Source organism: Elgaria multicarinata, chromosome 1, assembly GCF_023053635.1.
Source record: "Elgaria multicarinata webbii isolate HBS135686 ecotype San Diego chromosome 1, rElgMul1.1.pri, whole genome shotgun sequence".
In the NCBI taxonomy this organism is placed as follows: domain Eukaryota; kingdom Metazoa; phylum Chordata; class Lepidosauria; order Squamata; family Anguidae; genus Elgaria; species Elgaria multicarinata.
Window position 1 is genome coordinate 36,731,625 of NC_086171.1, and position 14,706 is coordinate 36,746,330.

The window sequence follows — 14,706 nt, forward strand, 5'->3', positions numbered from 1 at the left end:
CCTGGCTGGCTGGAGAATGCTGGGAGCTGTAGGCCTTTCTTCTGACTAAACGTGCATGGGATGGCGCGCTGAATCAAATCACACACCCTCAGCTGCCCCCCAGTTGGTCTTAACCTTTCAGACTTGTGCGCACGTTGCTCTCTTTCAAAACTGTAACTAACAATATTATATTACTAAAACCAATGGAATTTTAGCATACTGAGCACTCTACGAATTGGGAGCTAGAAACCCGGCCTTTCGCTGAGAAAACAAGGGAGCACCTGTGCAGCACTCATTAGTGTGGTCCTCTTCAGATGGTCCAGCTATTGGGTTGGATCCAGATTTGGATCCATAGTTGGAGTAGGCCCGTTGATAACCAGGAATACGGTTGATAGTCCACTTGGGTGGAAGGAAGCACCAGTCTCCTCCTTTTCCATCTTGGAACAGATGAGTGATGTTATCACAAATAAATCTGATCACCACAAATAATGTGAATACCCAGCTATGAATTAACCCTTGATTTCCCACAGTTACCCTCACAATTAACGTGCTGCCTTTAAGTGTGAACCCAATCTGAGTCTGAATCTAAAGCCGGGCCCTTTTAGGTGACAGCACCTAGGTTGCAGAATATTCCCCCGCTGCAAGTTTGTACGGCACCCCCATGCTACAGACTGTTAACAGCAGCATGCTCTTAAAATTACTGTGTTTCAATGGGCCTTGACTTCAGTTTTGTTGTACTTGAGCAATTGATCGGTTCCTTATTGTACTATGCCTTCTAGTTTGTCCACTATTTCCCTGTGAGTTTGTCCTTTCTTTTAGTGTTTTGAATTGATGAGTTGCCTTGAAGTTTAGACAGAATTTTTGTGAATTGCACAGCGCACTTTGGCTGTTGGGCACTAGAGAAATGAAATCAATGAACAAAATGAATGAAAGGCAACTGGTGGGGAAACGGCTGGCAAATATTAAAATAAATGGAACATTTTTGGTTGCCAGATTTGCCCCATTTATGTATAAATCGGAGCATGCGGAGGAAGGGAATTAAACTTGCTTCTCTTGGCTGGACACTTTCCCCTCATTGTAGACACTTTCCTCCCCAGCATGGCTGAAGGGAGGAGGTACAGCAGGGTTCAGCTCCCCTCACCAGGGCACACCTCCCTATCACGCCTCACTCAGTTGAGATTATCCCTCGCCCCCCCCCCCCCGTGTTATATGTAAACATGCATGGTGGCCTCTGTCATCTCTTAGCTTGGCCCTTAGCCATTGTACCACACCAGTTCTCAGTGCCTTCTGTATGTTCACGCATGCATGCACTTGCAAAACCCTTTAATGCTGCTTAGCAGCTCAAGACAACAGTTTATGGCCCTCAGCCAACATCACATGTTTGCAACAGCTGTTTGGTCAGATGATCTGTGACAACATCTGGAGACTGGAGCAGGCAGGGACCATCAGAGCCTGCTTCAGTTGGAAACCCCTCCCCCAGGGCTAACATCTCCACCTTGTGGGGAAGAAGGAGCTGTTGGTTTGCCCCTCCAGTGGGAGATGAGAGGACGGAGCAGGGCCTTCCCACCAGCCTAAGCAGTCTCCTTAATTTCTTTTTATTTTCTCCCTCTTCCCTCCCCATCCACTTTTCCTTGTGTGTCATGTCTTTTTTTAGAATGTAAGCCTGAGGGTAGGGGCTGTCTTCTTTATTGATACATTGTAAGCCGCTCCGAGAGCCTTTTGGCTGAGGTGCGGGATAAAAATACTCTAAATAAATAAATAAACATCATCCGCCTGTTGAAAGATGGAAGAGACTGCTGGTTCTTCCTGCCACCCAAATGGATCATCAACCTTATTCCTGATTACCTGACTGAGCTAATTGCACAAAGCTCCAGCTCTTGCACAGGAGGGGTGTGAGCTCCACAGAGGACAGTCGCTTTGAAGGCACCCTCTGTTTCAAGGGTGGGCAACTGGTGGCCTCCCGGATGTTTTGCCTACAACTCCCATGATCCCTCAGCACTGGCTATCCTTGCTAGGCCACACATCTCCCATCCCTGCTCTATCTGAAGGGCTTTCTGGTCCCAATCCAGTTTCAGGGTAAAGAACTCTAAGAAGAGAAAGCAAGGGCCTGTGAGCTGCCCATCAACTTGGCACCTACAGTGAGCAAGTACAGTCTTCCCCATGTTGGTAGGATGTGTTGTATTTCTGTTTGAATCATAGTAAGTATGTCTTAATTTGCATCTTTGCATCTAAATCAGCATATGCTGTGTCATCTTTTGTCATTTTGGGTGGGGGCTGATGCATTTAGGCATTTTTGACCATGCCTGGCTGGCCACCCTGTTGACCAGGCCTAATCACAGCCGCAGCTGTTGGATCAAGCCAGAAATCCTCATTCAGAAAAGACGTGGAAAAGCTTGTTGGTTAGATGTTGAGGTTTGTGAGCCCAACCCAGACCGAAGACTGTCACGGATTTGCATTTGGCTTGCAGATACTACATGGAAGGTTACAGTATAATCTAGAGATCAAGAGTTCACGTCACACCTTCTTTAACAAAAAGTAACCACAGCAACCTGGGTGGTAAAATAATGCTTTATTTTTTTATGGATGAACAAACACTACTATGCCACATCTGGGCTTTTCCCTCTACAAAAGTTTACAAACAGAGCAGGCTCTCAGCTCCTCTGGATCACGTTCCGTTCAGGCACACGAGCCCAAACGGTCATCGAAACCTAGACATGTAGCATTCACATGGTCTATTTGGCATCTGGCCGAAGGAAGCCGCACGATTCTGCAATTCCCGTTCATATGAATTCTGATGCACGGTAAATTATGAAAGAAAGGAAAATGTCATGAGATTCTCTCCCCGCCCTCCTCCCGCCGCCCTGGACCTCCCCACTTTGGGTGTTTGGTTTACTGGTAAATCTCCCATGATGATCTAATTACCACCAATAGCCAACAGAATGAACCTACAACAAAATGGAGACACAATGAAGGACGCCGTGAAAGTTATCAGCGTTGCGTTGCTGTCTGGGGTTTCTGTTTGACCAACAGTAGGATGTAAAAATGTAGAAATCGGCATTGACATTCAAGTTGTCAAAAAACAATCAGAAAGAACCGCACAATTGATATAGTTCGAATGAATACTTCTAAGGGATCATAATAGGCAAACAAGTGTTACCTCATGCATGCTGAACACAAGACATAATAATACTGAATGGGGAGGAGGGAGATGGTGGGCTTAACCAATCATAGACTTACATTCCTTTTATATACAACAAAATGAATTATACAGTATTCATACTAGCTGTACATTTGGTCAGAATAATTTACAGGGAGCAACACTAGCCAAAATGAAAAAAGGCAAGGAATTCAAAATGTTTTGGGATAGGTTTGAAATATTTTGGTCTTTCCCCCAGAACTCTGGGCAGGGACCCGGAGGAGAGGGCATGGGTTTAAAATTCAATGGGGGTGGGGGTGGGGAGGAATGGAAACTTGCAATCCAAAAACCTAGATTTTTTATCACCACAGTAATATATAACACAAAGAAGCAGGTTTGTTAGCACTGATTGAAAACGCATACATGATTGTGAAGGTGTCTTTTGCAGTTTTAGAATTATTACAACTGTGTCAGGCTGGAAGGGTAAGGAAAGAAGAGATCCAAGGGGATCTGAGTCAGGGCGCTCCTACAGTGAGATCCTCATTGTGCGATCTTCTGCATGTCTTACTCAGAAGTAAGTCCCATTGCATTCAGTGAGGCTTACTGCCATGTAAGTGGGCATAGGATTGTAGCTGAAACACTCTAAGCCAGCCTTCCTCAACCTGGGGCGCTCCAGATGTGTTGGACTGCAACTCCCAGAATGCCCCAGCCAGCTGGCTGGGGCATTCTGGGAGATGCAGTCCAACACATCTGGAGCGCCCCAGGTTGAGGAAGGCTGTTCTAAGCACCATCAAGAGCTGGCCCTTTCGGAATTCCTTCTCACATTGCCCCACCTTTGATCCACAACAATGAGGACCAGATGCTTGCAGTTTTACATGAAAACTGTGGCTCTGAGATATACTTTCCAGATTGGTAAACGTCTAAACTATGTGGGGCAACAACTGCCATACAGCTTTCTTTGCCCCTCCCCTCCCCGATGTCCCCCAATTACAACTGTTGGGTTTCTTTTAAAACCATGAGACAAGATATTTGATGTTAACATGGCATGATTCAGATCCACAAAGCTAAGTTGAAATCAGTCCATTAAAGAAATCTACAGGAAGAGTTCCTGGTTTAGAAGGAAAGATATCTAAAGCCAGAACTTTTTTTGTCATGTAGTCTTCTTCCTTTGAAGTTTTCTCTCTCCTTATGCAGAATACGCTGCAGACCTGAAGGATGAGTACATGGCTGAAGTAAAAGGGAGGAACAGCTGAAAACTATATACAGAAATACCTATACATTACATGAACTTTAATTAAAGGTTATTGTTTTCTACAAACGAAACATCTGCTCAGCTGAGTAGTTCTATAGCGATGGCCAATTCTTTGAAATGGAGAGAAGGCGGTGGGGTAAACAACACATGAATCAGTACCTTTGAAAAATAATTGTGCTATAATCTTTATTCCATGGTTGGTAGCTTTATCCGAGACAATGAGGTGCTAACTAAGGGAACCGTAACATAGACAGATGGTGGGTTTCATTCCTACTGCTTAAATCCTTTCAATGCAAAGGGCCTTTTTAGAGTCATCTTGGGAAAATCTCCTCCTAAGTCCAGTTTCCTGATTGAGCATCTTACTCCAGAAGTCACTTTGTGGCAAGAAAGGTGATCCGATACTTTTCTTTTTCCCCTCGTTTGTTTTAAACAGCAGTTTCTGCTGAGTTCCTCATGCTTAAAAGTTTTTCCGTTCAGGAAGGAAGGAGTCAGGATCTAGGGCAAGCAGACGCGCTGCTCTCCTTGTCCAGTCTTGTGAAATACATGCTCGCGTAGCGCTCCTTTCTCCAGGGGGGGGAAACAGAGAGATTCAGTTGCATATTATTGTTAGGGACTGCCTTAGTGCTCGCTAGCACAAGCCCAAAGGGTTAATCCTCTTCCTCGTCTTCTTTCGGCGAAACTACTGGGGCTCTGTCCTGCTCTTTGAAACACTCCATGAAGAAGTTGACAATGGACTTGTACAAGTGTTGCTCCAAAGCCGGACTGTTGAAGTAATGGCTTTCGTCGGGATATATCTGCAAAAGAAAGGAGGCAGCAATGGGCAGGGTGCTTCAGGGCAGGGGTCTTCAACTGTCCCAGAACCCGAGACCCACCTCCGACTCCCAACCTAAAACATGGGACCTAGGCCCAACATTTCTCCGTGTCCAACGTGGCGGCAAAAGCTTTGCCACGACCCATCTGGACTGATCTCGCAACCTACTTTTGGGTCGCGACCCACTCGTTGAAGACTACTGGCTTAGAGCGCTTAGCAGTAGAGGCTGGTGGCTCTGATGTCAGTTGTGCTGTTGGTTCTAGCTTTCAGTCAGAACCAGCCAAAGCTCAAAAGGAGCTATCCAAGGTGTGGAAGCATTGCACAATGCATTGTCATTGCGCAATGCGTTCTGCAGATCTCTTGTGCAACTGCTTTTGCACCCAGTTGCACAACCGGTTGTGGAAGTGTAATGGGCAGTCACTTGCACAACAGAAAGACTCAGCAGAGCTCTGCTAGTGCTATTTCAGTTTGTGGAAGGACACCGTTGGATCCTGCCCATTGACTCCAAGACAACAATAACAAGGCAGGCTGGACCACCCTTTAAAATAACTAGGTAGGCCAGCCTCAGCTTGGCCTGGTGGAAGGGTGGAAGGTCAACCCAGAAATTTCACAGTTAACAATTTAACTGTGAATGGCTTTATTCTATGAAAATGTGTAGATCACCCTCTATGTGCAAAATGTGTGTTCCTGAAAACAATGGCGAACTTCAGGTTTATGGGATCAACTTTGTGTGTTGCTAGAACCATGAGGTCCACCAGGTGGAGCCAGGTGCAAAAGGCACGCATGTAGAATTTAAAGAGCAGAGTAGCTCAGCACATTCTGAGCCCAAGATTTCAGTTGTTGTACTAGAACTGAGCCGAGTCACAGGCTTTCACACACAAATCCATTCCTGGTTATGCTTTCTTAATTTCAATAATCTGGGAGGTGAGAGTCATTTTGTTGCTAACATTAAACAGTTGGGAGTCAGAAATTCATGGCAATCTACTGTAAACCATCTAGAGATATACAATAGACCATGATCGTCTCTTCTGCCCACCCAGTATTACAGAGTTGGCAGCGGCATTAAGGAAAGAGAGTGATCACGCAAGAATACCTTACCTGCAAGCTGTAATTAGCCTTTGCCCTAATTAGGTGCGAAATGAGGTCAGCAGTGTGCTGGAAGTGGATTTTCTCTGTAAAACCAGATTAGGATCAGTAAGTGTCAGAAGGTAATGAACTGAACGATGAAAAAAAAAATCAAAGCAAGGATTTTTAAACATGCAAAATGTGCTGAGCAGGTAATGGGCTGTGCGTGCACAGCCAAGCACTCACCATCGGCAGTTGCATGAATGATCAAAAACTTTTGGTCTTTTGTTGATATCCCTCTATGTGCCAGTTTTGTAATCTGAGAAGGTTAAAACATAAGTGATTGTCAGTTACATGTGTAGTTTGCAAAGAACCCTATGGAGTACTGCATGCAACAAGTAGAATGAACAAAACACACACACACACACACCTAGGTTTAGTATACACATAGCAATTTTTCTTAAGGGCAGAAGGTTTGGTAACTTGCATTATCTCAGCTCTCATGATCTGGATTCCAGCTTGCGCTGCGGCCTTCTTTGTGTAGCACCCTCTTTATGGAACACCTCCTCCCCCCACCAAACAAAGTTTAGCTCCAGGTACCAGACTAAATCTATTCCTACAATTTAAAGAGCAGTGAGGAAGATAGTTTATGTTCCTATGAAATGTTCACCTGGTCTTGTGTTTTTATTGTTACGGTTTTTACTGTTTAGTGATTTTGTGTTTTACAGTGTTTTATGTTTTTGAAGCCACTTCTTGCATGTTTTACTATATTGAAAGGCAAGGTATTTATATCTTAACAAAGAATCATTCACAGATACAAGTCACAGAGCCTATGCCATCTCCAGATGTACTATTAAAACTAGCAATTGTGTTTACTCCTGCAATCAATGAATAGTATCCAATCTTAGTCCTATGTAGAGTAGACCCACTGAAATTCATTTCAGTGGGTGAACTCTGTGTAGGATTAACACTGGATAACCCCCCAAATTCTCTGCTCTCAAGTGGTGCTCAAGAGGGCAGGGCTGAAAAACTAAGCTGTGTCATGCACTCATGTGTCATGTCTAACCCTACTGCCCGTTTTGGGAGAAGATGTTTCAGGTAATCAATCGCAATCAGATTCGGACCTAGAGGAGGCAGCGCCAGACACCAGCCAGCCTATACCAGTGGGGGAGGAAGCTCTCATGGGCGATTCCCAGCTGGGAGTCAGCCCTCTCCAGAGCTTATCTCCTCAAGGCCAAATCCTACACACTCAGTGGGAAGTGAGGTTTCTTCCGGAGGTGAGCGTCCCGACAAGCTAGCTGATGCTAGGGTCCGCTGGGAACTCAAATGCACGGAGCGGAAGGAAGGAGTGAGAAAGTTGGTTCGATTATGCCAGAACCTGCCTCTGCACCAGGCGCTCTGAAGTTTCGGGCGTTTGGGAAGTGACTTCCTATTCTTCTTGAACAGACAATTGTCTTGCTTAGTTTGCGTAGTTTTGCCTACGGGGACGTTTCCAAGAGGTTAGACTCTATTCAGGTAGAAGAGACGTTTATTGCTTAATAAAAGCTTGTAGATTACTTAGCAAGCCTCATCATTTGCCTCCCAAGCAGGAGTGTTCTGAGAAACACGACATCATGCTACACATAGATGCTCCTACAGCCAGCTCAGCTATCTATGCCATTACCTCATATGCTTTATTGTCAATCCCTTGTAAACCCAGGTATCTTTCTGAAAAGGCTGAAGCTGAAAGAAGCAAAAATAAACGAGTTAGGTATTATCACCAAGCCCATAACAGTATTCAGTTAGGGATTGTGTTTTGCTTGCTGTTTTGTCAACCTGGGCAAATGAGGACATTAAAAAAGGATGGCTTTAATTTTCTGCACATCCTGTAACCAAAGATGAAATGTGTTCTCCACACCGGCCAGTTGTAAAGTGAGATGTTGCCTCCCCTTTCTCCAGCTCTCATACTGCCAACTGGGGTAGACGGCCTTCTCAGTGGTGGCACCCTGATTAGGGAACACTCTTCCCAGGGAGGCTTGCTTCACCTTTTAATTTCCCAAGCCCTAAGGACATAAGAAAAGCCATGCTGGATCAGACCACAGGTCCTTCTAATCCAGCACTCTATTCACACAGTGGCCAACCATCTGTTACCTTCAACCTTGTGCGATTTTATCTGCGATTTCAATTCTTGTACTGTTTTGCTATTTATGTTTATTTTTTATTGTTACCATTGTGATATCAGTATTTATACACCATCTAAACTGGGGGCTCGCCACCCCTTCCCTGGGCCTGCACCCCTGCAAATGCAATGCGGGCAAAATTTGACAGCACAGCAGCAAAACAGCAGCAAAATTTGGTTACCACCGAATTTTAGTGAGGCATTAGCTACGACAGTGGAAAAGGCCAAACCTAGCTTTCAATCAAGGTGCCTGCCTTCTTTTGAAGCTAAATTTGGCCCTTTTCAGCTGTCATCACGGTGCTGAAATTTTTGTGGCAAACCGCCAATTATTTTGCTATCGTTGCCTAATTCCAGCAGTGCAGCAGTGGGAGCCACACTAATAATAATAATAATAATAATAAAAATTTCTTACCCGCCTCTCCATTCTGATCGAGGCGGGGAACAACAATAAACGATAAAATACATAATACTCAAATAAAAAATAATATACATTGTTAAAGGTCCGGGCAACACGTTACCCATTCCTAATCATTAAATAAACAAACAAATAAATATAAATTGGATGCAGAAGCAAATGGATTATGACGAATGAGGAAGGGCAAGCAGGACTTGATCTACATTTGGCTTTCCCTCACAGGATATTTGAATAAAAACATAATCCATCTGAAGCAAATCAGCTTAATCGAGTACATAGTCTACCCAGTGCTTCAAGCTATACAAACCGTTTGCCACAAGCTATACAGTCATGTAACTGAAAACAATGTGCATATATTGGCTTATTCTGTGACTGTTTCGTTTGAGCCGGACCCCGGATCTGCCCTCCGTGAAAGGAAAGGCTCTGCACATTTTAACAGGGACTCCTGACTCTCTCTGGAGCATTTTCAGGGGGCTGGAGGGGCTGCCGTGGGAGGGAGAAGTCCACTTCCATCGGTAGAGTTGATCCAGCATAAATCTGGGTCTGACCCCTTATTTATTCTGCGAGTCATGGGAAGGGCATGAACATCAGAACATCAGAAGAGCCCTGCTGGATCAGACCAAGGGTCCATGTAGTCCAACTCTCTGTTCACACAGTGGCCAACCAGCTACAGACCTGGAACCCACAAGCAGGATACGGTACAACAGCACCCTCCCAACCAATTCTCCAACCCCTGGTGTGTATAATAGGCTTACTGCCTCTGATACTGGAGGTTGCAATTAGCCATCAGGACTAGTAGCCATTGATTGCCTTCTGCTCCAGGAATTTCTCCAACCCCCTTTTAAAGCCATCCAAATTGGTGGTCTACATCCTGTGGTAGTGAACTCCATAATTTAACTATGGGCTGTGTGAAGAAGTCCTTCCTTTGATCTCTCCTGAATCTCCCACCAACCAGCTTCATGGGATGACCATGATAATCTTCCCAGTCTCAAGGGCTTGCAACTTGTGGTGGGTTTCTTTTGCTTTTTTAAATGTAAGCGTTGATTCTCAGAGGCCAACAGCAATTTCAACACTTGCCCAGCGTGATCACTGAGCAACGGGATACGCGTCTCAGTATCCATTGAACTGATGGGGCCGGTATTTACCATATAATTTGAAGTCTGTCAGTGGGGACAGAGCAGCACCGCATGAGAAGACTGGGTCCTTATTCTCTTCTCCAGAAAGAAGGATGTAAGAGCTCAAGTAGCCGCCGTAATCCTGAAAGGCAGGGAAGGAAGTAACAAGATGAGGGTTGGAAATGTGCGGTGGGGGGGTGGGGAATCTTTCTCGGGTCATGCCTGCATATTAATATGAAATCCCTGTCACAATGCTGCCCATACTTGAATAGCTTGGGAAATGGCAGTCCCCTAACTAAATGCTTACACGAGCCACTGATGTGCTGGGCAGCAAGTATAGGGTTCTTCTGCGGCATGCTCTCAGAGTTACAATATTATTTATTATTATTTATTTTAGAATATTTATATACTGCTCCCCACTGAAAAATTTCGGAGCGGTGTACAAGATAAAATGAAAATAAAAACAGAATAAAACAGTTAAAACAAAATTTTAAAGAAGCAAAAATAGAAATCCAAGGCTGCATGTTAAAGAAAGGCTTCTTGGAATAAAGATGTTTTCAGGAGGCGCCGAAAGGAGTACAAGGTTGGTGCCTGTCTGACCTCCAGAGGCAGGGAATTCCACAGGAGGGGGGCCACCACGTTGAAGGCTCTTCCCCTAGTGGATTCCAATCGGAGGATGGATCTAGGTGGAACCCCCAGGAGCAGGCCCTCGGATGACCTCAGTGACCGGGCAGGTTGGTAAGGGAGAAGGTGCTCTCTCAGGTATCCTGGTCCCAAGTTGTTTAGGGCTTTGTACACAGGTACAAGAACCTTAAACCTGGCCCGGTTTAACAATATGCTGCTTATTCACGCACAAGAAGGGAGCTACAATGGGAGACCTGCAGCACCCCCGTGCCTGTTGCTGGCTGATCGGTTTTGAGCTCTTTTACAAGAGATTAAAGGCTCTGGGCTACTGTCCAGGTTGGATCCTATTAACATCTGGCTGGGAACTATGGAAGTCGCAAACCACACATCTGGAGGACACCAGGTCAAGGAAGGCTGTTGGTCTACTTCAGTTGTGGACACCAGTCTAACCATGCCACAAAACTGGAGACAGAAAGGATCACTGAACATGCATTAGGATGCAACCCTATGCATATTTAGACAGAAGGAAGTCCTAAAACTCCCAGCATTCCCCAGTCAGCACTGCGCCTGAGGAATGCTGGGAGTTGTAGGACTCTCTTCTGTCTAAACATGGATAAGATTACGCTTTTAATTGGTATAGGAAAGGGATTGGGAACGGCGCTTCAGATATTGTTGGACTACTATTCCTGGCAAGGGCTGATGGGAGCTGCATTTGGAGGACCATGCTTCCCCCCATTGCTGGACTAGGGATATGCAAGCGAGTATCTCATTTGCCGAATCCGGGGCTCTTCAATCCCCCAAATCCATGGTTTTCTAAGACAGAGTAGCCCCAGCTCCAGTCAGACCATGTCTTGTTATGGATGCCATCACAAGAACGCAGTTGTCCTTGAGAAGGAAGTGGGTGGGTGGATGGGGGCAGTCAACAACGCACCCTACACTCTACCACTCAAGTGCTGAATTGCCTTCTTGCCTAGAGACGCACAGTCAAATGACTGCAAGGTTTGTGAAGAGGCCCAGTACTGATTGTGAAGTAGGGTGGCCAGGTTTTACAGAGGACAATCCTCTGTTTGAAGGGATGCCAAAGGACAGTCCTCTATTTGAAGCCTTGTCCAGTTTATTTAAAGATAAAGTACCATAAGAACTCTTCCTTGCCAGCACCTAGCATCTGAACAGCAGATTGAACAGGTAGGCACAGAAGTCATTTCATCACAGACTTCCCACTATGGTGGTATTCTATTAATTCACTTCTACTTCCCATACAGGTCCATTGTTTCCTTACAATACTTGCTCACTTAAAATTGAGCCAGGGGTTATTTTGCACCATACTGAGCTTCAGCCCTGCATCCCCTGAAATGCTAATTAGCACAGTTTTGGTAGGCTTGATTAAACCCCTCCCACAATTCAACAAACGTCAAGAAACAAACTGAATATTATCTGGGAGCTGACGTTAAAAAGGGGGAATTCTCATCCCACAACATTCTCTCACAAAGAGTTGGCGTCTTCCAATTTCAAGGCAGGATTTACACGAAAATGCTGATTGATGACTTGATTAAAAAACCGAGGCTCTCCTCCTGAGAATCATGAAGCAACACGCAGTTGTTAAAAAGAGAACCGTAATAAACTGTAGACACCCTCAATCCATCACGATGCGGATCTAAATTCTTAAGCAAGCGAGAGCGGATTGCCAAGGCACTCACCTTTCCAAACACGGCGACGCGAGACTTATCAATAAAGGTGTTTTGCAGCAGTGCGCTGAAAAAGAAAACAAAGACGTGATTCTCTTAAGGTAAGAGGTTGGATGAAATATGGTGGCTTAACAAGTATTTACACCGCCTCTGGGCAAATTCCAGTTTGATATATGGAAGCACCAGTTGCAAAAGACAGAGGTCATGCTGGTTGGCTTGACCCCATCAGTTACCTTATAGCACTCTCACTGTTCCTACGCAGTAGTAGAGATCATTTGGTATTTTTACACGTCAACATTTAATTTTAAGCCTACAACTACAAACAGAATTCAGCGCCATTCACCGGACAGCTTCTGTCTGGTCCTTTTCTTCGTAAGCACCCAGCTTCCTTTTGATGTCATGCAACAGCTTGGTCCCTTGAAAGCCACTTCCGCGCCCATCGAACTTCATCACGATGGCCCCATGGTTGCTGACCAGGACGCTTTCCCAGTTCACTTCAAACTTTTCCGTCACACTCTGCGTGCCAGGAGTTCCATCGCTGAAACAGGGACAAAGCAAGTGCACGTTAGCATGGGGGATTGGGAGGGGCTCTGGATGGTCAACAAGGCAATGGGAAGGAAGAGCTCAGGGACAGACCATGTGCTCTGCAAGCAGACAGCCCTGGGTTCAATCCCGGTAGAAAGGTCAGGGAGCAGGTGGTGGGACAGGCGTCTCTTGAGATCCTAGACAAAATAGACCAGGGCTGTGGGTATCTCTGGCAAATTGAGAAACTGTCCTGGCTGCCATCACAAAATGCCCCCCATGGGTAGGGATGTATGGATTTTGTTAAATCCATTCCATCTGTGTTTTGTGAATTGTGAGGTGCCTTTTGTTCTCCTGTCCGCTCACTGTCGGAATTGTATTTTTTCCCCAATTACCTGAATTTGCACAAATTCGAACTTGCAAAAAAAAAATGTGCCAGTCACCACCACCCACTGACCCCAAATGTGCCAGTCCCCCCAAAATGTACATTTTCATTCTGCACATTTTTGGCTGGTGTTTTTTTTTTTTTAAAAAAATAAATTTCAAGTACTATTTTTCTGTGACTGAGTTTGTGTAACGTTCTGGAAAGTTAAAAAAAGAAAAAAGGAATAGTCTGCAAGTCTGCAGCATCCTTGCAACTTGGGAAACGACAGTCCGCTGTGGAATCCAAGGGGTTGGTTTCAAAGAAATCTGAACTTATTTGATTCCATTGCAGGTTTCTCCGATATCCTTAGCCTTGGATGCAGAGATGCAGGAAAGGATGCAGAGATGCAGGAAAAGACAAGTAGGCTTGGGCAGGATCTACACTACTGCTTTAAAATGGTTTATAACAGTATTGGCAACTGTTTGGGCCCAGGCCACACTCCATACGCAGTTTTCAAACCATTTTCAAAATGTCAAATCCTGCTTGTGTAGATCTGGCCTAGGTTAATGAATAGCCTGACCCACTTCCTATCTTCCTTCCTTAGAAGGAACTTCCTGTTCTTCTCACTTCTGGATAGCATTGGAAGTCATGGAGGACCTGTCCCCTCCTTCCATCTGAGGTTCATGCGCCTCTCGGTGCAGGGGCAACTCCCTTTTTGTGTATGTGGCCTACATGCGCTAGAGTTTTAGTGGGTTCCCTTTTCCCCACTCCACAATCTGAGCCTCCATCAGCCCCACCAATACAGGTTCAGTCCTATTCCCCAGCATGACTGGTGCTGCTGCTCTACCGTTTTTAACGTCTCACTTCCATTTTGTCGTCACCAAAAGGAACAAGAGAGAAATGAGGGATGGACCCAGAGGACTTGTGCCTGTTCTGCTGTTTTCGGCTTTGCTTTCTATGCTGCCATATGGCACCTCTCCTGGAGGAAAATGGGAAATGGCCTCAGCATCTCTGGGGAGCAGTGGGGAGCTCTGCCAGGTGGCCACCTGGGCTGACTGCTGACACCGGGCCTCTCTCGCTCTGTGGTTGAGATGCATAAGCCCCCATGCTAGAGGTTATGTACAGAAGCACAGGAAGTAGGAGCTGTTGTACCATCTGCTGAAATTCCCTCTTCATCACAACCGTTAAAGCTGCAGGAGCTATACCAGAGTGACCAGTTACAAAAGGGGGTGAGGCTCCTGCAGCTTTAGCTGTTGTGATGAAGAAGGAATTCCACTAGGTGCTACACGCATACAACTCTTAAAGATTCAAGAGCCCTGTCCTCCATTTCATATGGTCACCCAAGTTGATGGGCAACTTCAAGGCCCCTGCTGTTCTCCTTCCTTATGGTTCTTTGACTTCAAACCAGACTTGGATGGGTCAGCCCATCAAATAGAGGACATCTTAAAGTAGAGGACTGTCTTCTTCCAGGTCTCCAAAATAGAGGATTGTTCTGTCTAAACTAGGCCAGCTGGCCACCCTATTTCCACAGCTTTAGAGAACACACATTGGCAGTGTTTGCACATCATGACAGAGCCACA

At 45.4% G+C, this 14,706-nt stretch overlaps 1 protein-coding gene across 4 annotated transcripts in view; it reads right to left on the minus strand.

The window, feature by feature from the left end:
- Positions 1–4,426: 4,426 nt before the first annotated feature.
- DPP6 (dipeptidyl peptidase like 6) overlaps positions 4,427–14,706 on the minus strand; it is a 562,250-nt gene continuing 551,970 nt past the window's right edge. For all 4 annotated transcript variants that reach the window (XM_063126315.1, XM_063126297.1, XM_063126324.1 and 1 more), the window contains exons 20-26: positions 12,584–12,778; positions 12,253–12,307; positions 9,962–10,073; positions 7,907–7,965; positions 6,490–6,562; positions 6,277–6,350; positions 4,427–5,161 (exon numbers count right to left, since the gene is read on the minus strand). In XM_063126315.1, coding sequence (XP_062982385.1) covers positions 5,015–5,161; positions 6,277–6,350; positions 6,490–6,562; positions 7,907–7,965; positions 9,962–10,073; positions 12,253–12,307; positions 12,584–12,778 — 715 coding nt within the window. In that variant the 3' untranslated portion in view covers positions 4,427–5,014. The remainder of the gene's footprint in view (positions 5,162–6,276; positions 6,351–6,489; positions 6,563–7,906; positions 7,966–9,961; positions 10,074–12,252; positions 12,308–12,583; positions 12,779–14,706) is intronic.